Source organism: Melopsittacus undulatus, chromosome 7 (genome assembly GCF_012275295.1).
Source record: "Melopsittacus undulatus isolate bMelUnd1 chromosome 7, bMelUnd1.mat.Z, whole genome shotgun sequence".
Taxonomy (NCBI): Eukaryota; Metazoa; Chordata; class Aves; order Psittaciformes; family Psittaculidae; genus Melopsittacus; species Melopsittacus undulatus.
This window is the reverse complement of record NC_047533.1, coordinates 47,786,547-47,814,481: the sequence shown is the minus strand read 5'-3', so window position 1 is coordinate 47,814,481 and position 27,935 is coordinate 47,786,547. Positions and strand designations below refer to the sequence as shown.

The following is a 27,935-nucleotide window of genomic DNA, read 5'->3' as shown; positions in this document are numbered from 1 at the left end:
AGTTTGTGTATCACAGATACACAGACACACTCAGGACACTGACATGGCTGGACACGCTGACTGCGCAGACAAGGCACTGCCTTCAACAGCACCTATGTGTAGAAGACCTATATAAAATACAAACATAGCCAGCTAGGTCTCTTCTTCCTCTTGGGCTGGTGAAGACTTAAGGTCACTAGTGCAAGCACACCCTTCTCCACTCTGGGTTCACATACACATTTGTGGATCCTTGAAGTACCAGCACATCACCTCCAGCTGTCCAGCAACCTGCCCACATCCCAGTCTCTCTAACCACTTTGTGCTTTGACAAACTTTCATTTTAAAGTTGTTTCCTACAGAAAGGGTTTCATGGAAGGACTTTGAAATCAGGTGTGTGAGATAATAATGGCAAGGCATTCTTCACTTTGGGTCAGATCGAACAACCCTAAAGTAAGCCTAAGTACAGAAGGTAAAACCACAAAATTCCTTCACAGTCATCTGTCAGAGTTTAATTCAAATTGTTTCTTTGACAAAGAGATGCACAATTTCCCTCTTTATAACACACTACAGAAAACTAGCTAAGCTATACAATCCAAAAGCACAAACTTCTGGGAGTCTCTGAGAGGCCAAAACATGCTCAGGAAGCCTATGTCACCCTGACCTACTTCTGAAATCCTTTCTACCTATTGACTTCCCTCCTAAAGCTGAAACTAAGCTGCATCAACTCTCAGGGCTCACTCACCTGCATGTCTTGTATGTGTGTGTGTGTGTGTGTGTGTGTGTGTGTGTGTGTGTGTGAGTTCCTTCCCCATCAAGGGAAGATGAAGGTAAAAACAGAAATAAAAATTGGAAAGATCCAAACAATATTATATATTTGATAGAATCCTCATTGGGACAAAAGAAGGGACAACAAGCTCTCTCACCACAAGAAACTCAGGTACAACAATGAAGTCAACTAATATTTTCAAACACTACAACAGGTATGACCCAAACTTTGAGTAATAATGGCCAGTAGGTACAATTGTGGTAAGAGTTAAGAATTAATTTATTTGAGCCCACGCTTTAGTTGATTACTATGATAGGCTTTTGCAATACTTTTTCCTCCTATTACGAAGGAACTCGAGGTTTGCTTTGGCTTTTTGTCAGCAGAAAAGAAAAATAACAGAAGGAATAACAGTAGTTACCGGACACACCAGCAACAGCAGTGGCAGTGTCAGCTCCAACTTCCTGGAATGACATATGAAGTAGCACAAAATATAACACAATTTGCCTCTAAACACCGTAGTAACTCTAGTCATTAATACAGCTCAATCCCAACATCTTGAGTTCTCTCAAACTTGAATGCCAAGTCCCCATAACTACAGGAGTACCCCTTTCTACATAATGCAACAAAGTGACTAGCTTACAGTAATACCAGAAATATGTTTCAAAGAGCCCAGCTAAATCCAGAAGACCTAGACTCTACCTTTCACTGTCAGACCACCCCTTTCTATCTTTGAGTGGACCTACAAGGATCCCAGAGATAAATACTTCAAAATATCAAAAGTCATTATTTTAACTTTCTAGACACACATTGCTTGTTTAATCTTGAATTAGGACCACTGCAGAAGTTATAAGAAAATGCAATTGCTTTTATATAAACTGAGTTACAGCTGTTATGCAGAATAATTGTGAGCTCGTAATTGTTCCTCTTAGTCCCTAAATCTCTTGGTTGTACTCACAGAAAACTGAGAAAGAAACAGCATGCTCCTCTCAAGGTCTTATCACATTTCCATTTTGGCAAGACATCCTGTCCAGATCTTTGTAAACTTACAAAGCGAGACAGAAAAGCAGCATTTGGCACCCTACTTCAATTTTGCCATCTGAAAATGCAGAATTGCTTTAAATATGATGGCATGCTTTGATTTGTCAAAATGTTTATTATTGCATTTCTTTTCTGCCTGCAGGTATTAAAGATGTTTCATCTTAATGTATGTATAAAATCAAAGGAATGTAGAAAGACAGTATGCCTAATTTAATTACTGTCCTGGTGCTTGCAGTAAATGATGGCTGAGCATACCAATATGAATGAGGAATTGTAACTAAATGTCACACTATAATTATGAAAGAACAGGAAATGGAGATACAGACTCTGACTCTAATTACTCCATACAAATGCATCTCACTCAATGTTCTTTTATGACCCTAGAATTGAGGACTGTGCTCTTTTGCCCTTTTTGTCTATTTATGAAGGAAAATCCTCTTGGCATCTGAATTATGATGTGATGTCCTGTGATGCTGATCTTCTAACTGCTTCATTTAACTGAATAGGACTTACAAGTACATATCATTAATAAAATTTGTATCAGCCAAGAAAGGAACCCAACATACTGACCATTTGAACACTATCAGCCCTTCACCCCTCTTCACACCAAAAAGAGCTAAAAATACTAATTTTCTCAGGAAACACAGTATTTTTCCTTTATTCACTGAGAACACATAGCACAGGCCAATTATCTGTATTATCTAAGACATGCTTTAAACATATTCTGAGAGAAGCACAGCTAGAAACTAGCCTTACATGCCTCCTGCAGCTTATCAGCTAGGCTGGTTTGCAACTCAACTTTTCAGGTAAAATATACTAAATGAGTTTTAAGCTAAATTGGCAGGAGGTCTGTGTTGTGGGGTTTTCTTTAGTTAAAATTGGAATGAGATTACAACATTCATTTATAGAAATAAGAGAACAAAAATAGGACTCTCAACTCAGTATTTCTTTTCCAGAATATGGACCAGGTTGCTCCAGGATGCTGGAGGACTAACCTTATATTAGCCTAGGACTTCTATTTAGCTTCATTCTAATTTAACAGTAACAACTTTCCTAGTCATTATTTCCTCTCCTTATTTTCAGTAACCTAAGCTTCAAGACTCCTAATAACACACCTAGTCACAAGCACACAATTTTTGAATAACAAATACGCTTTTCACATCTGATAATGCTACCTATTCTTTCACTGTAGAGTCTGGAAAAATACCTTTCCTTTCCTTCATGGCCAGTGCTCTTTCAGAAGCTGTAGATCATGGCTAGAACAGTTAAAGATTATTGCATTTCCCTAGAGACCTGAAGTTACTTCATTACTGTGTAAGATTTATTAAACAATGCTCAGGGAAAATGTGTAGCCTAGTAGCATAGGTTGGTCTGAAAATACAAAAATCCCTGTTTCTAGCTTTTTTTAGTTATGGAGAAACGAGTGCATGTGACTCTCCATTCCGTACTTCAAAGCCACACTGGAAAATGGATGTACAGGTGAAATGAGGCTGGCCACACTGTTATCAGGTTATTATATAGTGGTATAAGTAATGTAGCTAAGTCATGCATCAGTTCTTGTTACAGTCATTATTAGTAGTGCTCACTGTGCTTTCATTACCTTATTGTCCAAAATCTGGAGTGACGATGCAAGATGCTACTGAGCTAAATAATCTGTGAACCTCCTTTTTTGGCAGAGACACAGATCTCTTTGTTACTTTAACATCACAATGTCTCTTTTCTTCAAACCTGTAAATATAAACTGAAATGTTATCACACATATCAAGCAGAAAACCAAAGAGTTGCTGCCCTCGTTTAACCTGTTCTATAACATATACACCTCTAAAGGTGGCATTTGGGAACGGTGAAGCTTTCAGGAGAACTCAAGGAATTGGGTGCCCAGTGCCAATTAAAAATCAAAATGTGTCCTTGTTTTTAAACACAGAAACATAATTTGTTGCCAAAGATACATTCATGAGTAAAGCAATACATACAAATGACTCAAGTTTCTTATCTCTGCTTCTAAGCAGTTGTCTGACAAAAGTATAGTTAGGATAGTTTGGGTTTTTTTCCTATTCTCTATTTAAAGGCAAATTAAAAACATTGAAAAGTCTGCTTTCCTTGCACTGACAAACATGGGCACTTTGGCAGACTTTCAAAGACAATGTCTGCTTGGGAGCAGGTCTGCTTTGCCAGAAATCGCAGGAAAAGCATCCAGCAATTGGTATTTGCCCCTTTTGAGCTTCTATGCAAGCCAGTGCCACTGTCTTACAAAATGAGATACCATCCACCCAAACAGCAGCAGGGCTAGTGTCAGAGCTTGCTGCCCACGCTGTCCTCCGTAAAACTTGATGCTGACTCCAGGCTTCCAACAAGAGCCACCTTTTGGCTGGCTGAGGGCTGATCTATGATCCAAAGGCACCCTGCAAGGCCCCTGCTTCAGGCATGCTAATACACTTGTGGTTTCAATGAATGCCAGCTGATCCACCATAAGTGAGGAGCTGGCTTTTGGTGTTTTGCTGCCAGAGTAGTATAATTTATAAGTAAAACATGTTTTATCTATTCTCTTATTGCATTTAGATGATCTTTCACATTTCATAAGCAAGCAAATTTATTTCGGTTTTACAGTTTGTAGCTACCTGTGTTAACGACCCAGTATCAGCACTGATTTTTTCTGTACATTTCCATTATAGCATTTGTATTTCTCCCATTCCTGGTCAAAAAAACCCACTCAAAACACCAAAGGGGTTTTGCTCAGCAGTCTTACCCTCCATTAAAAAATTAATAAAAATAATTAGTGCATTTAATTACTAGGCACAGGAGGAACTCCAAACCCACCACAGAATTTTCACACAGCTTGTTCATCACATTCAAAACAACCCAGCAACTACCTAATTAATATCACTGGGTCATTACACCAACACTTTAGCTTGACTGGCTAGTGATGCAATTGATCTGCAGGCTATCTGGCTTTAAAATAAATACAATAAAAACTCCCAACTCTTACTTCCTAAAAAACAACTATACTGCCTTTTTATTGGCAAAGCTGCTAGTATCTAACATAATTATGATACTAAAAAAATCATAATCTGATAACTAATTTGACATTTAAATAAGCATAAATTGTGCATCCACCTCAAAAAAAACAAAATGAGGTTTCTACCTTGCTCTTGGAAGTTTGCAAAACCCAGACAGTAATCTGTCAAATCAATAATACATTTTTTTTGAATTAAGAAATCCAAACATTTGTGTGGTCAGAGGGTACTCTAGGCCAACACATGCTTTTGGTCATACTAATGTGCACTACATAAAAACAACCTAATACAAACACATGACAAAGACTGGAGCACACAGTTCCCAATCACCTCACTAAAACGTGTCTCTCCCTGCTCATTGCTGACAGTTCTAAGCCAACACCACACCAGGGCATTACAGTTTCAACATAAAGAGCATCTGTTTAACAACTACTTTTCTATTTTTTATTAGTTATATACAAGCAAGCATTACATTGTAAGAGTGATACTACTACATCAGAACTTCATATGCTCATTCCTTTCAGTTATATTAACAAAAGCTAAACCAAGGCCCTTCTTCCTCAATAATAAAAGAAGTAATAGAAGAAAATACATAGAGCACATAAAAGCCACTTCCACCATGACATTTTCTCAAGTCACATATACTCTTTCAAATTCTTAAGCCTCAAGCAAGTACGAAAACATGTATTACCACATATAGAATTAAGCAGAGACTTTAGAAACTTCTAACAGAGATGGTCTTTGGTTTGAACAAAATGTGCCCTGTCTCTGAAAGTGTTTTTTAGGAGCTGAACAATAATTAGATGGATGCTAAAATGCCCTTTCATATTTCCACTTTTACTTCATTTTTTCCAAAATAAGCAAACAAGACAAATAATTTCTGAAATATGTTAGATCACTGCTTTACAGATGAGGCATTAAATCCAAAATGGTTTAAGCTCCATTCAAAGACAAATCTCTTCTAAAAAATATAGCCAGTTACATTATTCAAAACTATTCAGCAAGCATCCAAGCAACCACGTGATGAATGCAGCAAGCCAGTCAGGGTACCCAAATAATCAGTATCACACTCATGAATAGTCACTATGTAGTGCAGACCCTGATGTGGAGATGACACGTGCATGTGCTTAATATCTGGTACCTGGAGCAGACACCCTGAATTCAGCTGGTTCACTTGCTACAGATTCCAGATACACACATACATCTTTGTAGAAAGACACAGGGGCACCAGTTTTATGACACCTGTGGCAAATAGCTAAGAAATTTAAAAAATACCGTGGATATCTATGGCCTTGTAAACTTTAAGAAAAGGCTACTGTTTACTGTAGTCATCATTTAATGACAGCACTAACCCTACAAAATCAAGTATTTAGTTTCTCAATAGGCTATGGTACAACACAAGCATACAACTCACCCACATGAATGGGCATTACTTGAATAAATTCCCCACTGCTCGTATCACTGAATATATAGGTCTTCCTTATACATAATCAATACTTGGAATCAGTCATGTTTCACCTGGGAAAAGGAAACTAAATGAGATCAAATTAATGCTGTCACTTTCTATAAACCAGCAATGGTTTGCTGCTACAGAAACCACTAACTTCATTATTCTACAACAGGAAATCAACATGGTAGCATATTTTAAAAGTCTAATTTACTTAGAGTAATAAAAAGGCATGCTCAAGGCTCATCATGTATGTCATCTTATGCTTAGTTTTAAACATTCCAGATTAAGAACAGTATGCAGAAACTTCAGTGAATCAAGTTGATTAATGCTTTGCATTTTTGTGCAGTAGTGCTCTACATTCACTGAGTACTCTATAAATATTATTTTATTAAATTTAAAAGCAATTGTGTTAGGTGGGATAATAAAACATTTGTCTTAAATTCTTTATCTCGGCAGTAGCCTTTTAAACAGAAACAAAAGTAGCAGATTAATGCAGTAAACTCACTTATGGAGAGATCAGGACCAAGGGAGTTGCAGACTTCTAAAGCTATGCTAAGACTTGAAGAGCACAGAAGTCTACATTCAAATTAGAGGCACCTACATGAGGTTTGCAGGTATCTCCTTATCTTCAATTGTATGGTTATAGAAAAAGTTAGGGATATTTTTTAATTTTCTTGTACTTATCAAGGTTCACAGTGCCCTTTTGAGGGAACACATTTCATGAGGATGCTGCTGGAGGACAAAGAGCTCATTTAGGGCAAAGCTGAGAGGACAGAACAAAAACAGGAGCAAAAAATGGGTTGAAGTAATAAATTTAAAAAAAGAAAGCATCATAAACAACGGAAGAGGTAACAGACCTTTGTCTCTTTCTCCTTTCTAACTCTGTATCTTAATTTATACAGCATTCCACTTTCTGGAAGAAAGTCTCCTTGCCTGCCAATTGGCTACTAGCTCCTCATCTAAAACTTGCTCCTTAGCAGCCATTTATCCCAGAAATCCTTCCAACAGTATCTCATTGTCCGTTCATAAATGCTCACTAAAATTATGGTAAATCAATACAATTATTTTGTTGAATTACTATTGTCAACTTCAGTAGAAAGTCAAAAAGATATATGCTCAGCCTAGCAAATACTGTACTTTTTAACCACAGCAGCTAGAAGCAGAAGCTATTGTAAATCAGGCCATAACTAACAAGAGTCTCTAAAAATCTGGAGCCCCTAATGGCAGTTAATAGACTTTCTCAATTCACATTTACCAACCCATCAACTGTATTTATTGACTGTGGAACTACACTTCAGAACTGCTGTTTCAGTGATACAGCTTGCTGCATACAGCCCTGTGACCAAAAAATAGTTTGTGATATTCAAGTCAAAAAATATGAAGGCTAACATCACATCATGTCATTTGACTTCTTACAGATTTTCATAGGCTCTTGAAGAGAATGAAGTTGCCCCATTCATTAGTTATCCCTCCATAACAACCAGAGAAAGACCTGAATTATTTTCCAATTACAACTTTTTGATATTTCAACTTATTTGTTAAAATACCAAATGGAGCTTCTCTTGGAACATTTTCCCCTGTAGCAATCACCCACAGAATTCCTTAAAAGGGGCAAAGTGGAGCACAAGTGAATTGTAACATGGTTCTAGGACTGATGGCCTTAACCAAATAAGTGCCATAATCGGTAATATAATAATCATATATATTCAGTGTAATATATATATATCAGTATTAATATAATCAGCATCAGTATGCAAAATATCAACAGGAATTTTATTAAGCTACAAATAGTCACAGTCCTGTTGATAACTTTGACTTCCATAAGAGAATGATTTTAAGGTTACCATGCAAAAAGCAGCATTTTGTGTTTTATTTTTATACTTCATAAAGACTTCCATTTCCACAACAGATCTAGAAGCATATGCATCAGCCCCCAGTTGACTTCAGTACAATACAAGTGTCAATGTCAGCTGCACAGATCCCTTTCAAGTAATAGCAAAATATAAGGAACATTTTAGGTGTGTAAACAAATATTGCTACAAAACTGCTTAAATATGTAAAGTTGACATAACACCAAGCTGAATCCTATATATGATGGACAGCATGTACCAACAGGGAAGAGAAGGCTCACAAGTCTGTATGTCTGGGATAGTCTTTACTGATTTTTGGTGAAGCAACCCACAGGTAAACTATCAAGCACATTGTCTTAAAGAGGCCTTTACAAAGAGTCCAACAAACTGGCCACTAGCAAATACTGTAGAAAAGCGTATACTCTTCAGGCTGGTCACAACAGAAAGAATTAAATAGCCCCTTCATTTTATTCAAATTCAATTAGAATATAAATTCTACCATAATAGTACTGGCTCATCCTCAGTGAGTATTCTGTTTTTTTCTTGTTTATGAAGGGACCAAGATTACAGATCTTTTAAAAAACATATATTGCTTCTCAGTTATCTGCAATAGCTTATATATGCATGCACAAAAATATGATCACTTCCTATCTGGTGAGTTTACAAAAGATTGAAGCTCTGCATTAAACTGGTTGTGTATCTTGGACATGATCACTTGATCACTTCTGTGTTCCCATTCTTATAAAAATCACATCAATAATATTTGATAATGTAAATGAGGAAGCTTAGAAGAATTCTATTAAGGTCTGGATGGAGTGGCCTATTAGAGAAAACAAACAAGCCCAGAAGTGAAAACAGAGAATGGGTTAATTCAGAATTACTAGAAAGAATTTTTGTTTAAAAGTCTTAAAACCTGGAAAAGGACCACAGCTTAATATAGCAATCAGAAAAGCAACTTGTCAAAAACATTTACATGTCAGTATCTAACTCTAGGGTTTTATGTACTTTAGTGATAGGTAAATGCCAAAAGACTGAAAATAAAGCCTATCTCAGTATCTTAACATGAATAAAGATGATGAATTACAACCAGCCACATCTAACCATTTTGTGCCAGATCCTAATCCAGTACAAAGATATCAGCTGTATTTGGTGAAACTGTGCCAATTTATGCTGTGGTTCTGTCCTTCTAACTTCTTCTTCCAAATGAATGACTCAAAACCAACAGTGACAACTAGGAAAATCCTTTTTTTTCCTGCAGCTAGAACCACCACCAAATAAATATGTCTAAGAGCAAATATTAATAAGATAAACACCCGTGTTCAAAGACAACAGCATATTGCAATGTGTGTCTTTACATTACTGCTCAGAATAGAAATGATTACTATTCTTTAAAAGACAATGTATATACTTCTGTTTTAAAAGCATCTCATTTGTTCTGGATAACAAGCCAAGATTAGACAGATTATGTGTCGTATCACATCACCATCTTAATTAATTTTCTGTCAAGTACAATGTCATTTAGGCATTACATTATATCAAGTATAATGTCATTTAGGCATTACAATCCCAGCTATTTCAGAAGCTGCTATGTATCTTTATAATATACTGGACACACTTTTTCAATCACTTTTAATTAAGTGCTTTAGAAATATGAAAAAGGAGGAAAACACAAGTGAGGCCAAGTGCAATATGCTAGGGAAGTTTATTTATAGAAAATGGTTCTGCCAGTTAATTTGTTTCTAACAGGTCCCAGGAATGAACAAATCTAAAAATTATGATTCCTCATAAAATATAATGTTTGCTTCTGAAGCTTTTTGTCCCACGTTTCTGCACAGTTTACTTTCTGTAACCAGTTGTGTTACTCGGTACTGTTTAGAAAAGGCCTTTGCTGTGCAGGTAGTTTGTTGTAGCCTAGCTCCAAGTAATTTAGTGATCTATAATCACACGCATATTGCTGCTACAACACTCTATACTCTCTGGCTACTTTGCTTTTTACTAAATAAAATGGAACACATTTTATCCTATAAGTAGATATGCAAACAGGTTTAAAAAGCACAATACAACGGTCAAATAAAATTATCATAGAGATAATTCAGATGTATCAACAGAATTATCATATACAAAACAGTTGAAACACGAGCATAATTCAAGCAGTTTATCTGTAACCACTGCTAAATTTGCATCGAAGTAGGGACCAGAACAAAAGATGACAGACACGTTTCATAAACCCCACTTCCACACAAGTCTGCATGAATGTGCACTACATACACCTACTATAGTGGATACCTATAGCAGGTACCTGTATGGTGGATGAAGAAAGAAGGGTCAGAAAACAGCAGGTAAAAAAGAGGGCGAAAATTACTCCTCTCTAATTTCATGTGTGCACTCACAGCCCAGAAAGCCAACCGTATCCTGGGCTGCATCAAAAGAAGCATGACCAGCAGGTCGAAGGAGGTGATCCTGCCCCTCTACTCTGCTCTCGTGAGACCTCACCTGGAGTACTGTGTGCAGTTCTGGTGTCCTCAACATAAAAAGGACATGGTACTGTTAGAACAAGTCCAGAGGAGGGCCACAAGGATGATCAGGGGACTGGAGCACCTCCCATACAAAGACAGGCTGAGAAAGTTGGGGCTGTTCAGCCTGGAGAAGAGAAGGCTGCGTGGAGACCTCATAGCAGCCTTGCAGTATCTGAAGGGGGCCTACAGGGATGCTGGGGAGGGACTATTCATTAGGGACTGTAGTGATAGGACAAGGGGTAATGGGTTGAAACTTAAACAGCAGGGGTTTAGACCGGATATAAGGAAGAAATTCTTTACTGTTAGGGTGGTGAGGTACTGGAATGGGTTGCCCAGGGAGGTTGTGAATGCTCCATCCCTGGCAGTGTTCAAGACCAGGTTGGATGAAGCCTTGAGTTTAGTGTGAGGTGTCCCTGCCCATGGCAGGGGGGGTTGGAACTAGATGATCTTGAGGTCCTTTCCAATCCTAACTATTCTATGATTCTATGTCACTGCCATAGCAGAGTATCGCAACAGAGTACAAACTCAAAGCTCTACTTATGATCAAGTACAAATCTCAGGTACATTTTAAGTCTCTCTAAACCCTACAGTTAGCAGGAGTTTTTCTGTTCAGAAACTAGGCCGTACACCATCCCATGTCACAGCCAAAGGAAATGCAGGATTCCCCATTGCAGCTGCTAGACTTACCAAGACCTCGTATTACCCTATTATAAAATCAGCTTGAATACACTGCGAGTTGACCTTAGTTATTGCTATTCATCACAGCACTGCAACAGCACCTTAACCAACTATGACAGAAAGGATCAAGTAACATTCCTGTCTCATATCAAACCTTCTTTGTTGGAAACATGTTATTCTGGCACACACAACATAGGATCACCTATTTTCAGTAACGACATGGGGTATGCAGCAGTCATTTTAAGTATCTCGAAAATCATACAGGTGCAGGAATTCTAAAGCTGTACAAAACACTTCAATTTCATAACTGAACACACAAAGTTCAAATGCAGTGTAAAGTGCATTCTTCTGTTAAACGGCAAAAGCATTTGGAAATAACATTACAAAATGCATACTGCTCTTCCCCTTCCAATAAAACAATATTTTATTTCCAAGTAAATGTACTGAATACACTTTGTATTTCAAGAATAACTATACCTCACTGAAGATATTCAGTATTTATCTGACTTACCAGAATGATGGTGATGTTGTTCTTCTAGGAACTCCAAGTCAAGCATGAGGTCATCTTCATCCAACTCACAGGAACCCAAGTTATTCAAAACATCCTAATACAGATTTAAAAAAATAATAAAAACCAGCATTTAGACAGATGTGTTAACCAACCTGTTCTGCACAAAATCATGAGCAATCAGATCTGGGAAATACATTTAAGCAGGAGCTAGAGAATTTTTTTTTACTGACACTGGACTGGTGAGAAATTGTATGAAACAACTGTCCAAGTACAATGCATAAATGCATTAGTCACCGTTCTCTGATATCAAAGATTTAATAAAATAATAAAAACAAAACCAAAGAAGTACAAGTAATACCATCTGTGTAACTTGTTTTTTTCATTTTTCTTCGGTACTGTTCAATGATTGGTTTGTGTGTTTCAAAATTTAACCCTAACTTTTTATGAACCACAAAAATTATTTTTTTAAAACAAAACACAGAAGCATCAGTACTAAATTTTGGAATTCTAAGCTCTGCTTGTCCTTACCAATATATTCTGAAGAGAGAGATTTACTGTTATATTTATCCAAGGGTTAAAGGAACACACATTTAGAAATCCAGTGCAAAAGAGGCCAGGTGATCATCCTGAAGTATCAATCTGCCTGTAAGATCTCTATATAGCAATCTGCTGTACCAAAAGGAGAGAAATGTAACAGTAGTATACATTAAACTTGTAAAAGGCCTTCCTGACTTCAATTACAACTGTATTTTATGTAATTGTAATTCTTTGAAGTATTTTCTCCCCATAATCGTTATTCACACTCACTACTTATGCTTATTCAACCCTTTTGAGCAATTATTTCTTCAAGTCTGTTTTCCACTCTTTCACAAACAACACAGGCAATCAGGATATTTTCTTGCATTCTTTCCCTGACCTACCATTATCATGAGAAAACCTCTGCTGAGACACAGAACCCACTATTAGTGCTGTTATGTACAGATATCAAGCACAGAAAGTGAAAACTGTCAAGTACTGAGACCTCCACATAAGTAGTGAGCAGTATTTTATGGAAGGAAAATACATATCACATGAACATTACAGTGATGTCAAGCACACACATCTTATTCCCTCTATCTTAACTCAAAGAGCTGCTGACAAGCCTTCTTCATAGTGACTGTTTCTTTCACTCATGCTGACAAAATGCAGACTTTCAATAATCAAATTATATATTATTACTTAGTACAAAAGCATAAAAATATATATCTCAATATGCAGGTGCATTATATCAGGTTACTACACTTGATACTTATGTAGACACAATCTTTCCTATTCCAGATCTGTGTTAATGTTAAACAAATCCAAACTAAAACCAGTTTACTAAAAAAGAAAGAATTAAAGAAAGAGTGCTCTGTATTAAACTGAAGTGGAAGAACACACATTGCTCAGTGTTACAAAAAACCTAAAACTTAAGTAACTTTTGAATCACTGTTGGAGCTAGTGAAGAAGCACTGGAGATCAAAAACCTCATTTCATGTCCTTTAGTACCTAAATATCTTTCAAAACAGTAACAGCAAGACACTTATGAGATTTGTTCTCTGTTTTTTTTTCACAGGTTCCAAAAGCACTGCCTGACATGACTGAAGTATCTTCAGTCCAAGTGTTATTACCAGCTGTGTTTTGGAAGGAAAATCAATGATTATGGAAAGTTAAGAGCAGATGAACACAAGGAAACAAAACAAAACAAAAGAAGACTTTGGGGATTTTTGCTCCATTTTTAAATTTTGACAGTATTATGCACTTGAGATTGATCAAAGGGTATCTCGGAGAATGGAAACGTACCTTGTTTGTATCTTGTTTTCTTAATTTAAGAAAAACATTTTGGTGACAAAGTCCACAAGAACAATCTGAAAATTTAAAGCAGCAGCAAAAAAGTTTTCAAGCCAGTAGAGGCAAAAGGTAAAATGTTTAATATGTTTTAAGTACAAAGGTTTGTTCTTTACCTTAAAATTATCATCTGTATTACAGCTGACCAACTGAACCCACACTTACATTAATGCTAAGCATCCTTTGATGAGCCATACCAACAGTAACAAGTGTGATCATGCTAATTGAGCATCTCCTACACACTGTGCAGTAACTTACGCATAGTGTGAAATCCTGGGTGTTTGCCTGTGAAAATGTAGTAATTCACAGCCTTTGTCAAAAAACAAATTCTATTTTATTTAAAAAAAAAAAAAAAAAAAAAAAAAAAAAAAAACAAAAAAAAACCAAAAAAACAAATACAACATCAACAGGACTGCAGTTTTCTAAGTTTTTGTGAAACTTCACCAGATTAGATGGACCAAAAGGAGAAAGTTTATATACAAATCAACTCTCATTATTGTCTTTCAGGAAGGTCTTCACTTCCAGTAACTTTCAGAGTGGAGGCAAACTGTGCGTCATCTATCCTCTGTCCTGCGAGTCTGATGTGCATACTATTCCTCACAGCAACACCTCTGCTTGTTCACCTGAGCTGAGGGCTCCCAGCTGCCTTCCGAACAAACTTACAAACCCTTTCCTTTCCTTTCCTACAGCCTCTTTGCCTGCACCAACAACAGCTGAATTGATAAAATAAAACTCCCCCAGGTCTATTCTTGGAAGTACCTCACCAGTGAAACAGTCTCTCACTTTCCCCGAGTTCACTTGTTCTTTATAAAGGATCAATCACAGAACTGGCAACAAACAAATTAAAGCAGCTACTGTCCATCATGACAAGAATAAGGCCTGGCAGAGGGAGCTGCACTACCTGTCAGGGGTATCAGCAATGTCAGTCCAGCTGCTTTCCTGCTTTCATTGCCCACCTCTGCCAGTGAGGTCCTTCCACAGATACAACACAGAAATCAACCCATGAACGCACAAAAAAGCACAAAACCATACCAAAGCCGTGTTACTTAGGTTCCCTGGGCTACCATAAATGAGAAAAAAAAAAAAAAAAAAAAAAAACGACACCCAACCCTGTTCTGGCCTTTTCTGAAAACATATAATTTGAAAATATAAGAGAAAAAGGCTCTTAGAATGACTTTCCTAATGCCACAGAACAGCACAGTACTTCTGTGAGTGCACGCCAACAACCTCTGCCCCTCTGCCTCCCCGCCAAGATCCAGTATTCCTTTGTTGCTATGACAATTAGCAGCAATTGTAATTTCTTTGTAAGTTTAATATTTCTTGACCTTGTCCTCGTTCTCCCCCTCACCACTGTTGCTGCATTCCTTGAAGAACAACGCAACTAATTTAAAAAATAAAAGAAAATAAAGGAGAGTTCAAGCTCTAAGGAGCATTCAAAGTGAGTAATTTCAAGGCTTTGCTACATAAAGTAAAAGAAACGAATGTTTCAGTCAAGGTCCCAAGACAACATTTGTTGTCTATTTATGGTGGCATATCTTTTATTTATTCCAGGAGGCAAACCATTTAGTCAAGGCAGAAACTGCAGCAAAAACCTCTTTATTGACTCTGTAATAACCCCTTTGAAGCCTTATGATGTATTTCCTACTTCTAGTGTCTGCTTGACTTTACCACTGTTTTGCCTTTATAATGGACCCAAAATTAACATGATGGCGCTTTTTTCCTTCCAGTTGATCATAGCTTGTGAGAACATGTGAATACACTTAGTCATTTGCCTACGTCTCTCAGTTTTTCCTGCTCGAGACAGGCTGCAGCACCAGTTTACCTACAACTATTTCCACCTTTGACTTGTTGAACTACCAGCATTATTTAAACAAGTTTCCATTTAAACAAGTGTTTAACAGTGGTATTTTAAACATTACTAATTTAAAATAAAAAGCACTAATTTGTACAATGTTCCAGGCTGCTTTTGGTAACTCATTATGGCTGCAGCAGAAAACTGAAAGACTTTAGTAACTTTTCAATAACAATTTCCATATTTAAAATTCTGTCATCAACAAAGAGAAGTATAAATTGCTGTTTTTCATCCAATCACCACGTATCCTAATCAAAAGTCCATTGAAGTCAATGGTACTCAATTTAGACATGACTAGGCCTAAGCATTCATAACAAATATGACCCAAGAAATGTTTTATTATTGAAAAATATGCAGTGATTTGAACAGATATAGTTCAGAAACTGCTGAAATATTAGAGAGATAGAGTTGCATTAGACATACAGTTCCTCCCAGCCAGACAGTGTGTATCTGGATAGTAAGTTTACTCAGGTTTGCTTAAGGGGGATCTTCCTACCTTAGCTCCTTCCCTATCTCCATCTTTATCTCTTCCCAGCTTCCCTTCCTATAATCACTCAAAGGAAATCTAATGAATAATACATGAACACACAAAGTCCTTTTCCAGAATACTCAAGTATTTCATTATTTTTAGACCTGTTCCAGCTCAGACTCTACATCACTTAATACAAGTTTGAAAGTTGGAATAAATAAAAACAGCTTTAGTAGTAAAAACACATAAAATGCCCAACATAATAGGCCTTAAATCTACTATTAGGCTTAAACAAAAAGCACATAACATTTCTTTATGAAGTCCTGTTACTATGTGGGGTTTTAATTATTATTACAAACAACCAACTCACACACATAAATGCCTAGTAAAATTACTGCTTATGAAGTTGGAGTACATGCCTCTAAAAATTGACTAGTCTGGTATCCAAAAATTACAATAAAACATACATATGAATATATAAATACACTAAGGCGTATCATTTTGTTAAGCAATGCAGTTCAATTCCAAAATGGACTTAGCAAAATCATATCAATTGCAGAATACATACAAACAAAGCAAGGTAAATCCATGTAGAACTGAATATTTGCAACTCATGAATAATTGGTTTAGGTGACAAATCTGCGCATTTGAAACAGCCAGAAATCAATGGCACCAATCAAGTGATTCATTTTTTTATGTTTTCACACATTTTTATTCTAGGCTTCCTTCTCTCATACCATTGAAATAATAAAGTAACAGCAAAGTTCTAAAGGCAGTAGACACAGGTTCTCTGTTTTAACCAGCATTTCTGGAGAGCTGAATATGCTATTTTGTAACTTTATTCTAATTAACATTCAGTCCCTAGTGAACATGATGTTCAATGGCTTCTGTTTCCCATGCTGGCATCTTGAGGGAGCTTCAGCCCTGACAAATTTTGTTTTGGGATACACATGACTTTTTACCAGTGCTTTTGTGTGTCCACACAAAGGTTGCCCCTGGCACCTGGCATCATCCAGCATTTTTCAGGATTCTTTCACACAACTAAGATTTCCATTTCATTACAGTATAGTGATACAGCAACAAAACCTTGACTATTGCTGAGACACTGTTCAAGGCCCTTGAGAACATGAGGTCCAGTGAGCGACTCAATGAAACGACAAGACTGAACCAATGACATGGTTGCAGTTGGTCAGCTCATAAACATTTCTATCAGACACATAGGAGACTGACAGTATTCACAGAAGTCAGTGAAAGCTAATTATGGTTATACATGCACTGATATAACCTTACTATCATGAAACTGAACATAGTGACTACATTTTAATCTTTAATATATCCTTAGATCAAGCAATCACAAGATTTTCAAAGACATTTTTAGAACTAGAAGAGGAAAACTTTAAACACTCACTTTTAAAAAAAATGCTTCAGATTCTGTTTTTTGCTTTCCTTTCTCCCCATATTGACCTCGTCATCTGTCTTATCATCTTCCTCTGTGTTATTCTTGTTTTTTTGAATACAGATATTCATATCTTTGCTTTTTTCTTTGTTTTGTTTAAAACATAAGGACTTAGTGTTCATGCCTCCCCACTGAAATGGGGATGTAATAAATATAGTTTATAAAATCCCTACACTGCATGTATAATAGAGTGCTAGTATTTAATATTATGGATTCATTTTTTCTTTCACTGTAGAAATGGGAAGAGGGGAGATATTTGAGATGCTTTTGCAAGAGCACAAAGGAAACACCCTAGGGAGAATAATTTCATTCTTTTGTAAAGTCATATATATGCCAATTCACCTGTATCTACTCTGGGTCACTGCATATCTGATGCTGGAAAGGATCAGAATTAAATACTTATTTCATGTCTGAAATGATTTCTAGAGATTGCCAAAAGATAGTAGTACTCCATCACAATTGTATTCAGCAAAGGAACATGGCATACAATCACCATAAGAATGAAAACGGAGATATACTCAAGGAAAAAAGAAAGACCTTGAGCTATTTAAAGTAATGTTAACTCCTAGAACCATACCTGAATAATTCATGGACATAATGAAGTATTTCCCCTTCTGCACTCTCCCACATACTTCAAAGGGAAAATAAAAGTACATGAAGTCCAGCAACAGAAAAACCTTTAAAAACACAGAATCCCTGCCAACCACCTAAAAATCTCTGTATCAAATGTAAAGCTTATGGATGCCTTTCAGATACCAAGAGCAGCTTAAAAGCATTCTCTTTTCCTGAACAGCACCACACAAAAAGCATATTATTCCCTACTTGAGTGCTTTAATAAACTAGAGACTTCAGAAAGGAAAAAATAAATCTTGTAATGTTTGGTAAGAACATTTTCTGTAGCTAACGTGGAAATCCATTTATATTCTATATTAATATGCCTTTAGGAATTAAAGACAGCAAATTACCAGTGGAGGGAAGTGTCTAACTACGGAGCTCAGATCCACCATACTATTCTTCTAACTATGTTTTGCATGCACATTCTCAGCTGTGTAAGGGATGTGCAGTATTTTCTATCCTATTTTTGTTTCTGCCCTTTCAATTCCCTCTGTACGTTAAATCAATGTCTGCAATGATGCTCATTTTGCCTGAGTGATTATAATTAATGGACTCTCATAACAGATCTTAGTTTGCACTCACCCATAGAGGGCTCATTCTGTCACAATATGGTCGGTTTGCAAAAGACACAGAAGTGTAATATAGCAAAGCTCAAGAATCACCACTGGCAGGAACAGGAGCTGACCATGCTCTTATCCAGCCACAGGGTCAGTCAGGGTCCAATGACAGGGGGAAGTAGCACCTGCCTTCAGAAATCCACAGACAAACGCATTCAAGCAAATAACCACACTGATGTAAAGCACCAGTGTTCACTCTCCCCATATTAATCAGGTTTCCTGCCATTGGGATGGCATGCATAGGGATCATATGGTAGGGTACTTTGACACCCAGAAATCAGTAGTCCACTTCCTATGACAAACGTACAAGGGCTTCTCTTCCTACACAGCAGCTGTAGATGCTGCCAGCTGGTCTTAAATACATTTGCTACTGTTTAGTCATCTGAATACTACAGCACTGGTGAGGATAACATGCAGCTGAGAGCCATGGGTTGGCAGCATCAGTTGTACTGCCATAGTGTAACCTGCCTCTTAAGACAGCACCTACGAATGCTAATGGAGTCACCTTTTCAGGAGTAACCAAAGCCACACGTAATATTTGCTTGCCTTGAACTCAGATCATATGCATACTAAAATGAAGGGGCAATATATAGTTTTTGTAATGTAGCAGTGCCACTAATAGCATAATTGGTAACAACATACAAGTATTTTATAACACAGCTAAGCACAAAATACACAAATAACACGCAACTCCAGAGATGTACAGAATGATGGCATATTTGCACAAATGATATACAGGAAAACATGCAAGCAAAAAAAAACCCAGCAGGATGGCAACAAAGGTGGCATGGCAGTATAACAGACAGGAAAGGTACATGATGGAACCAGAAAGAGTCCTGGTCCCAAAAATAAGATGACATATAGAGGAGGCAGATAAAGTCCCTTTCCTTTTGGGGAGGAGGCTGAGAAGCACGAAACCACCAAGTATAAGTGAGCAAAGATGGGGAATGAAGAAGCAACACACTTTGGCTCCAGTTTTCAGCACCAGAGAGTTCATAGTCTCAGAAAGGTAAACAGTCAAGACCAACACCATCACTGGTACCCGCAGCCCAGTGAAATTGGCCTCCTTTGGCAGTCTCCTAACAAGCCCCATGACAGCCATCCTGAATTCCTGTAATCACATACACATACATGTATGTGCATGCACCCAGTTGCAACACAGAGGCCAGCTGCACAGACAAACAGCTCTTTGAATACTGGGAGGCAACAGATGCCCTCAGTATTTAAAATCTAGGGTACTTTAAGCATCTATTAAAATAATCTAATAAATCCAGCTTCAAGTCAACTGCAGATGAGTATCAGCTCCTGACAAAGCTGATAAAGACAGCAATCACCTAACCTTGAATTCAGTATCTAGCAATAGAACATCAATTTAAAAGCTACATTTAGAATGTGTGCAAGCTTATATGCACCAGGAAGCTTGATGTTTGAGTCTGTGAGTAAAAGAAAAAACAGTATCTTTTCAGACAGAGAGGCACTTTGCTGGCTGTTTGCCATTCTTTCACATGATTTTAGAATGCTCAGATTCATTTTGGTTGTAAACAGAATCCTGGCAATTGGATTTTCTGTGCTCAAAAAGAAAAAGGTGCATACATTTTTCATACAGTAATCTATAATTTCATTAGCAGAATCCTAGAGATAAAAGAAAAAAAAAACCTCCATTAAGAAACTGAAAATACAAAGAAATGCAACAAAGCTTAAAATGCCCAAATTAAGCCTCCTTAATAGATTTTTTCCCCTTGCTCATACACACATATGCTTTCCTCCCAGCAGAGAGATACATCTGCAACACATAATTTGCTTTGTGGATTAGTTAATGTTTTTACAGCTTTTGTAATAGGCAAAGTGCTATACAAGTGTTCTACTGTAGTCATTATCATTGCATTGCTTTGGGAAAGTTTTCTACATCTCATGTGCCAGATTTTTCCACCAGATGCAGAAAAAGCTCCTCGAGTATCTCTATCCTATATTTATATAGGACATCATTTAGACAGTTCTGTGAAGCTTAGAGATGTAAGTGCAACAGGTTATTCAACACATGGATTGGTCAGGTAAATTTTTCTAAAACCACTCACATTAAACATATAACTCAGGGCTAAGCCTTTTGGCAACTGAGACTGGCAGCTAGAAACTTCTGCCAGTGCCCTGACAGCACATAAGTCAATGCTTCAGCCAAAATTTAAAGGGTCAAAAACTGCTTTACGACACCTAATCCACCTTCAGTTTCATTTTTGCCTTTTCTTGGCCAGTAGTACAGGGGTGAGAGGGCAAGGGGGCAGGCAGCAAGGTGGAGTAGATAAGTAAAGGATACAACCATACAACTACTGATGATCTGCCTGCCAAAAAAAAAAAAAAAGAAACATTTACATTCAGGGAATACAAGAGGGAGAACCTTAGCATTTATGAACATTTATGACAAACCACTACCACTCCTAAGGGGCAAAACCATGGCAATTGCTTTAAAGAATATTACTTTTCTGACAAACTACATCAAAGCAATTCTGCTTCTGCCACCATCCAGCACCAGCCACATTCATCTGGCAGAGACAGCTGAATTCAAACCCCATTTTCTCAAACAGGACGAACATTGTTTAGCACATGGTTTCAGCATACCTGAAATGCAATGCAGGAAAAGGTACATATGTTGCACCAAGTTCAAGAACAGATTGATTCTTATTGAAATACCATCTGCTCAAAATGTCCCAGGTCCCATTGTTTCACCTATGTTGTTGATATCCACAATTTTGGGTGACAAATGAAGATAATCTCTTTTATGGCTTGATCATTATTTTATTTCTAAAAAAAAGACTAATAACTTGCTACATATAAAACCCTCAAAACTCTCCTAGACATACGTTTAAATAAAATATTTTTTTGTCTAGTAACAAGAAAATTTAATACTTTGTCCCTCCCAATATTATTATTAGCCAATTCAAGGCCAAACCTTCTGTTTCTAATTCTGATTTGTAGCCTGTAATATTGGTGATAAATCACTAAAAAGTGAGCTCTGTAAATGAATCCAAAAGTGACCCTTTACTATACCATCATTAATACAATATCATAACAGATATGCCATTGCTAATATTATTTGAATTCTTTCCGTTTCCATGGCAACTTTGGCCTACAGCTGCTCTGGTAAACAGGGTTTTAAATCATTCCTTGAGAAAGGCTTCTGCTCAAATGTCATTTTTTCCACTAGTGCATACTGTCTGCTTTCTCTGTTTTGTTCTGTTTTTTAAACGAATAACTGTAATGGCAATTACAGTTCCAGAAGACAGAATTATTTGGTTACTGCAGTTGAATGGGCAGTGAATTTAGAACTTCAGGAATCGGAGCAATCTGTGCACCAAGCTTTAACATCACCAATACCAAATACAACATTCTATCCTGAAGAGGTATCTCAATCTCACAATAAAAAACAACCACTTGCTTGAAATTCTGTAATGCACACATTTTACAGCCTTTGTTACTACTCCCCTGTACTTTCAAAACTCTTTGATACTTAAAACAACTCTCCCTTTCAATATCCAGATGTGCATTTTTTTTTTGTAACAAATATTTAGACCCCTCGGCAACAGAAACCAGCATGAATAGCTAAAGAAAGGTTTTCCAGTTCTTTTCCATGACTTACACATGTCCTTAAACTGAACAGAAGAATTTGGTTCCCCACACATGCCCACCTTAAGAACAGAATCGTATACTGGTATCAGAGGTCACCTGGCTTTCATGTCCAAATTCAGAAGCAATCAAACCTGTACATTAAGCTGTCAGTCACTATGCCAACCACAACTAGGGATAACAGAATCTGGTTGTATCACATCACTGACGTCCCCTTCACCTCTGTCAGTGAAATCAGTATGCTATTAAGGGGATGATTTCTCTATAGGAATGCAGTGGAAATACCAGAAAACACAACACTAAGACCTGGGAAGACAATTAGACTAGTCTTTAAGCTTTTGGGCATCACTCTCTGTTTAGCCTACCCCAAGAAAAGCACTAGTTTTATTACTGCTTCAGAGCCCAAAGAAGCTGAAGGTGATACCCTGTATAAGGCAATGAAGTTACAGTCCATTTTTGGTACAATACAACCCTTAGTAATGTTAACTATATCACAGACTGTTACTTTTTAGCAGGACATCCAATCCTTCAGTAATCTGAGACAATAACTGCTGTTTACAAGTCAGATGTCAGGTTTATCAGACCAGGAAAATGCAATTGCTGATGCATTATAACCAGTGAAAGCTTAAATAGTAATGTTACATATAACATACACTATATATATAGTATATATATACACGCATATGGAGCCCAAATAATGTTACGCATGTATGGTAGAAATTGGATCAGTATCTGGTACTTCAGAAGAAAACAGTATTCTAAAAAAATATGTGCTGGATTTGCCACAAAGCAAAGTACAAAACCAGTTTTTCACTCTGCTTACAAGTCTTTACCCCCAATTGTGTTTCCATTTATTTCTGCTCACTGTGCGGCTTTGCAGTTTAAATGGCATCTGCAATATTTCTTTGACAACTCCCATTCTTCCTATAAATCTAACAGAAATAATATACATATAAAAACGAATAGCAAAGAAATAGCACATTTTTTGTTTAAAAGGACAATGAACGAAAATATGCACTCAACCAACACCTCTACTTTTTAAAGGCTTTCTGGTTTGCCATTAGGTATTGTATATCGAGTCACAGAACAATTCATCCTGACCATGTGACAAGTCTGCTATTTGAATAAAGAGGGATGGGTAGCTTATTGCATTAACAAGTTAGATCTCATATAGTCAGGAAAGACTAAGCTCCACTAGAAAATACTCCAAAAACTTTTTTCCATTAATCAACATTTGTACATCTTCAACACAGAGAGCAACAGAAACTCTTTGAGGTCATGATGCCAGTGTCAGAAACTTTCTCAAATTCTTACCAAGAAAAGACTGTCATTATAATGATTTTCATTTGCCATTAATTCCCAGCTGCCTAATTCAGTAGGGTAGAAAGCAGTTCCCCCAGTACTAATTGGAATTAATTTTTAATTTAATAATCTAATGTGCTCTAGTTTGGGCTTTTTCTCTCTTTCACTAAATCAATGCTCTCATTATTTGTTAATGGCTAGGTGCTCAGGGCACACTGTGCCTCTAGATTTGAAGTTTAGATTTAAAAAGAATCACCAATACATACATCACAGGATAAGTTTCTTTGGTACAGTTACAACTTTCTTTCAGAAACAGGTAAAAGAGTTTTCTGTTTTGAATAGGATAGTGGCTTTTATAGGTTCAGTTAACAAAATGTTTCTGTTTCATTCCTACTCCAAACTGTCAATACCACAAAAAAAAACAGACTTGGCTCAATGCTGCAGCCAGGTTTTTATCCCATAATGTGAATAAACTGGATCCTTGTGGACTAAGCTTCAGTAGGGCTATCACAATAAACTCACCTGGAGACTATTTACAATATCTTATTCAGCATATAACAACACATAAACTTAATGCTCAAATTTATGCTAAGAACTTGGACTCTTAAACGGGAGTAGTCCTTAATGTTTACATAGTCAGGACGTTACCGAATAAACTGAAGTATTACACAGTAAATATTCACTGTCTTAAAGATGGAACATTGCCATTATTTTCAATTGTTTACTAGAATGAAGAAGCATTTGTACTACACTTTTGAGTATAGTACTTCCACAATACTTGTACAACACCAACATGAGTTACATCAGAACTACTTTCTTCTGTCTCAATTTTCATGCAGATTCTAACCTCACTTCAGTCAGTAGGTTCTAATAACACTTTTTACAAGGATTAGCAAACTTCTTCACACATCCAAAACAGAGTGACATGGTCTTTCTTGGTCAATATCCCTATTTTTAAGATAGCTTTGCTGCATGTAAGAGCCTTTTGTAGCTGCTGTTGCTTTTAGGGTATGATTAGAGGAATGTACTGCAAAAAAAAAGTACTTAGAAACATGCAGTGGAACCTATGTAAAGATTAGTATCTATTGGCTGTGCTGAGCAAAAGAAATCTGATCAAATATCAAAGCCCATACCTTTTTTGATATGGCTGTATACATACAGCCTTAATTCTGTATGTATAGACCAGAGTAACAGAAAATTAGTTTTCTTTCTATTTAGTGGAGTCATAAAGCAAACATACCATACTCACTGTGATAAACCCAGCACACATAAATGCCCTTCTGGTGTTCATTACTATACAGTACTATTATTCCCAGCTCTGCAATGGAAGCATGCATGTATTTTTACAAATGACAACTTATTACCCTGCTTTCCTAAAGAATAAGATTGATGTCATCCCACTGGCTTTTATGTTCTTTTCCCAGGAGATTTTGAACCTCTTCACCAACATTAACTGACTTGAACAGAAAAGGCAAAACATGGAAGCTAAGCAACAGCAGATAAGTAGATGGAAGAACGATATTCAAGCACTGCACCTGCTGTGAGCAAAAGTGCTGTACAAGCTCACACCTTATAATGGCAGGTATGAAATACCCTTTTCTTCTCTACTGCAAGAAGTTTCAGCTGAACCCTACATCCTTCTTTCATACTGAGGTTGATCTATCTGTCCCAAAACATAAATCCCCTTGCAAGTCAGGTATTCCTAATCCCAGTGCTCGTAAAACTTGCTGGCTACACCATCAAACAGTGAATATTCTATGATCACTTTCCCTACACTCATTAACACAGACCAGTTCAACATCCTATTGCTTTTACAAGAGAAATCAGAGACAGATGAAATTATTCTACAGAATGAGATGGCTGCGCTGCTTGGAAAAGAAAGCAGAGTCTTACATTTCTGCTCCTCCTTTATTCAGCTGTGCCAGACAGTTGCTAAATTTTATTGCATTGTAATTTGAGTAAACACCCACCCAGTGAAACCGACTTAAAGAGTTCTTAACTTGCTAAGGGTTCTTTAGCAGGTTTCTCTGTGCTGACACATTAACCACTAAACACCTATCTGTCCTTACAGCTTCTGAAACAATAAGGGTGTACCAGCATAATCATAGGTAGCCTGCTGTCACTAACAGAAGAGCTTTTTCTTTAAACCTGTATTTGCTTCAGCCAAATGACCATCCTAAGCTGTCAGAGAACTATATACAAATTATTGCAGTCAGAGATTTACTGAGTTAAAGGTTAGGCATAAAAGCTATGGCTATATTATTAACAAAAATATGTGATATTTGAAACTGACCAAGGAACAGGTATGATGTCCCTTCAAAACAAGCACATACGAATATATATACAGCACACCAGCTCAGCTGCTTCAGCAGCACTCATCACCACAAACACTATTTCAGGATCTTCCTCCTGCTCTGACTCACCACTGAACTGAGTCCATTTAAAGTCCAACAACAGGTAATAAAAAGTCTAAGGAATGGTCCTGAGAGACGACCACTTAATTATGAATTTACCTTCTAAAACAGCTCTGGCAGAGATTTAGCAGTGCAAGAGGCAGACATTTGAAAGTATTAGGCCGGAACACAAAAAAAAACCCTTAACAGCTTACAAATATAAGCATCATGAACTAATTTCAGTTTTCATATCTTCTTTCACAGGACAAAAGTTAATCCTCTTAATTCTCCTTCTCTGGTCACTACCTGGGCAGTGCTTCATCATGAGTGTGATGAGCCTGCACTGCTCTAAGCTCCAACTCTCCACTTCAGCCCCAAGGCAAGTACCCTTCTATACTCCAAATAATTTGTCAGCATGTACTTCCTTCTTCAAAATGAAGATTCAGACTACCCGTAGAAGTATGAACTGCAAAGACATAATGGGTTTTTTGTTTTCCTTTCCCTCAGAATACACAGAAGGTTAGCACTGCAAAATTTGATAATACAAGTGTCTCAGTGAAGGTTTGGCATACTGATCCCTGGGCAAAAGACCTGTTTAATCTTGAAATGTAAATATTAAATGACAAAAATAAAATCTTTCTGTGTAAAAATGCATCACTGTGTGTTCTTCAGGTACCACTCACAAACAGAGCAATTACTGTTCAGCTATAACATTCTCCATGCACTATCTACGGAAGTACAATATGACACTAAAGATTCTTGTGTCCTTCACCAAATATAAAGCAGAGAAAAGCTATCAATACACATACATTTGCTATGTATAAACTAACCTATTCTTACTATTTTGTAAGATTATATTAATAGACCCATGGTTTATGGACCATAAAAATCCAGATTCAGACTTACACCTTTGAATATTTCCCAATGAAAGATATGCATGTGTTGATCAAAGTAGCGTCCTTCATATGCTCAATTTACTGTATGGACTGGGGTAACTGTCCAAAGGAAAGTACATTTCATGCCTTTTGGTAAAAAGGCAAGTAATAACCTGCTTTTACTCAATGACACTTTCCTTTAAAAAAGGCATTTTCAGGACAGTTGGAGACAGTATATGAATTGCTTTGTTTCTGCTTGCAAAAGCCTTCTGACTTACTAATACTGAAATTGCATCTTTATTTTGTTTGGATATGAAATAAGAGGAAAAACTTGATAGTGGATTTTGCTTTGATTTTTTAAGTGTGATGAAGCTGTAAACTAGAAGGACTCAAACATTACACCTGAAAGGCACCCTAAAGGAACATCAGCCAACTGAGAAAATGTGAGCTTCGATGCTTTCTGCACTTCCTGCTTCATTACATCAGATAGTCTCTTCAATCTGAAGGTATTGTCTCCACTCCTACTCCATGTCTGCCTAGCTTATTCAAATAGTAAGTCTCTGAACAAACTACACCATGTCATTTTTTTCCATTCACATTCAGCAGTGACAGGTAAAGAAACCACAAATCCCATCTCTTTGCTCTATCCCTCTTCTACTTTACCGCAATCTTATGAGGCCACACAGAACAAGTATTCAGTTCTGAACTTCCACAAGTTAATAATAAAACTGTGAAAAAAAATTCTTTAAGGTAATTTATCTTAATAGACTGATGCAAACTTTTGTGATGCAGGAGTAGTCACACATCATATTCTGCTTTCCCAACCATATAAAGAGCCAGGTGGAAAATGGAGAACCGTAACCGCCTAAGCCACAATGGCTTCTTTTACTTGTAGCATCCTATGACTATGCAGAACACCAAGTGCATCTTTCAATCAGTGTCCTTATACCAGTGTTCATATACCAAAAATTATAGAAATAATATCAATTTAGTGCAATATTAAATAAAAATTCACAAGTTCTCTTTTAATTTTGAGGTGGGTTTTTATTGCATTGTGTCATATCATATGA

At 36.9% G+C, this 27,935-nt stretch overlaps 1 protein-coding gene across 2 annotated transcripts in view; it reads right to left on the bottom strand.

Annotated features, from left to right (window-relative positions):
• The window catches only part of CCSER1 (coiled-coil serine rich protein 1), a 446,682-nt gene that overhangs the window by 297,630 nt on the left and 121,117 nt on the right, over window positions 1-27,935 (bottom strand). For both annotated transcript variants that reach the window (XM_034065046.1, XM_034065047.1), the window contains exon 5: window positions 11,803-11,896. In XM_034065046.1, the coding sequence (XP_033920937.1) occupies window positions 11,803-11,896 (94 nt within the window). The remainder of the gene's footprint in view (window positions 1-11,802; window positions 11,897-27,935) is intronic.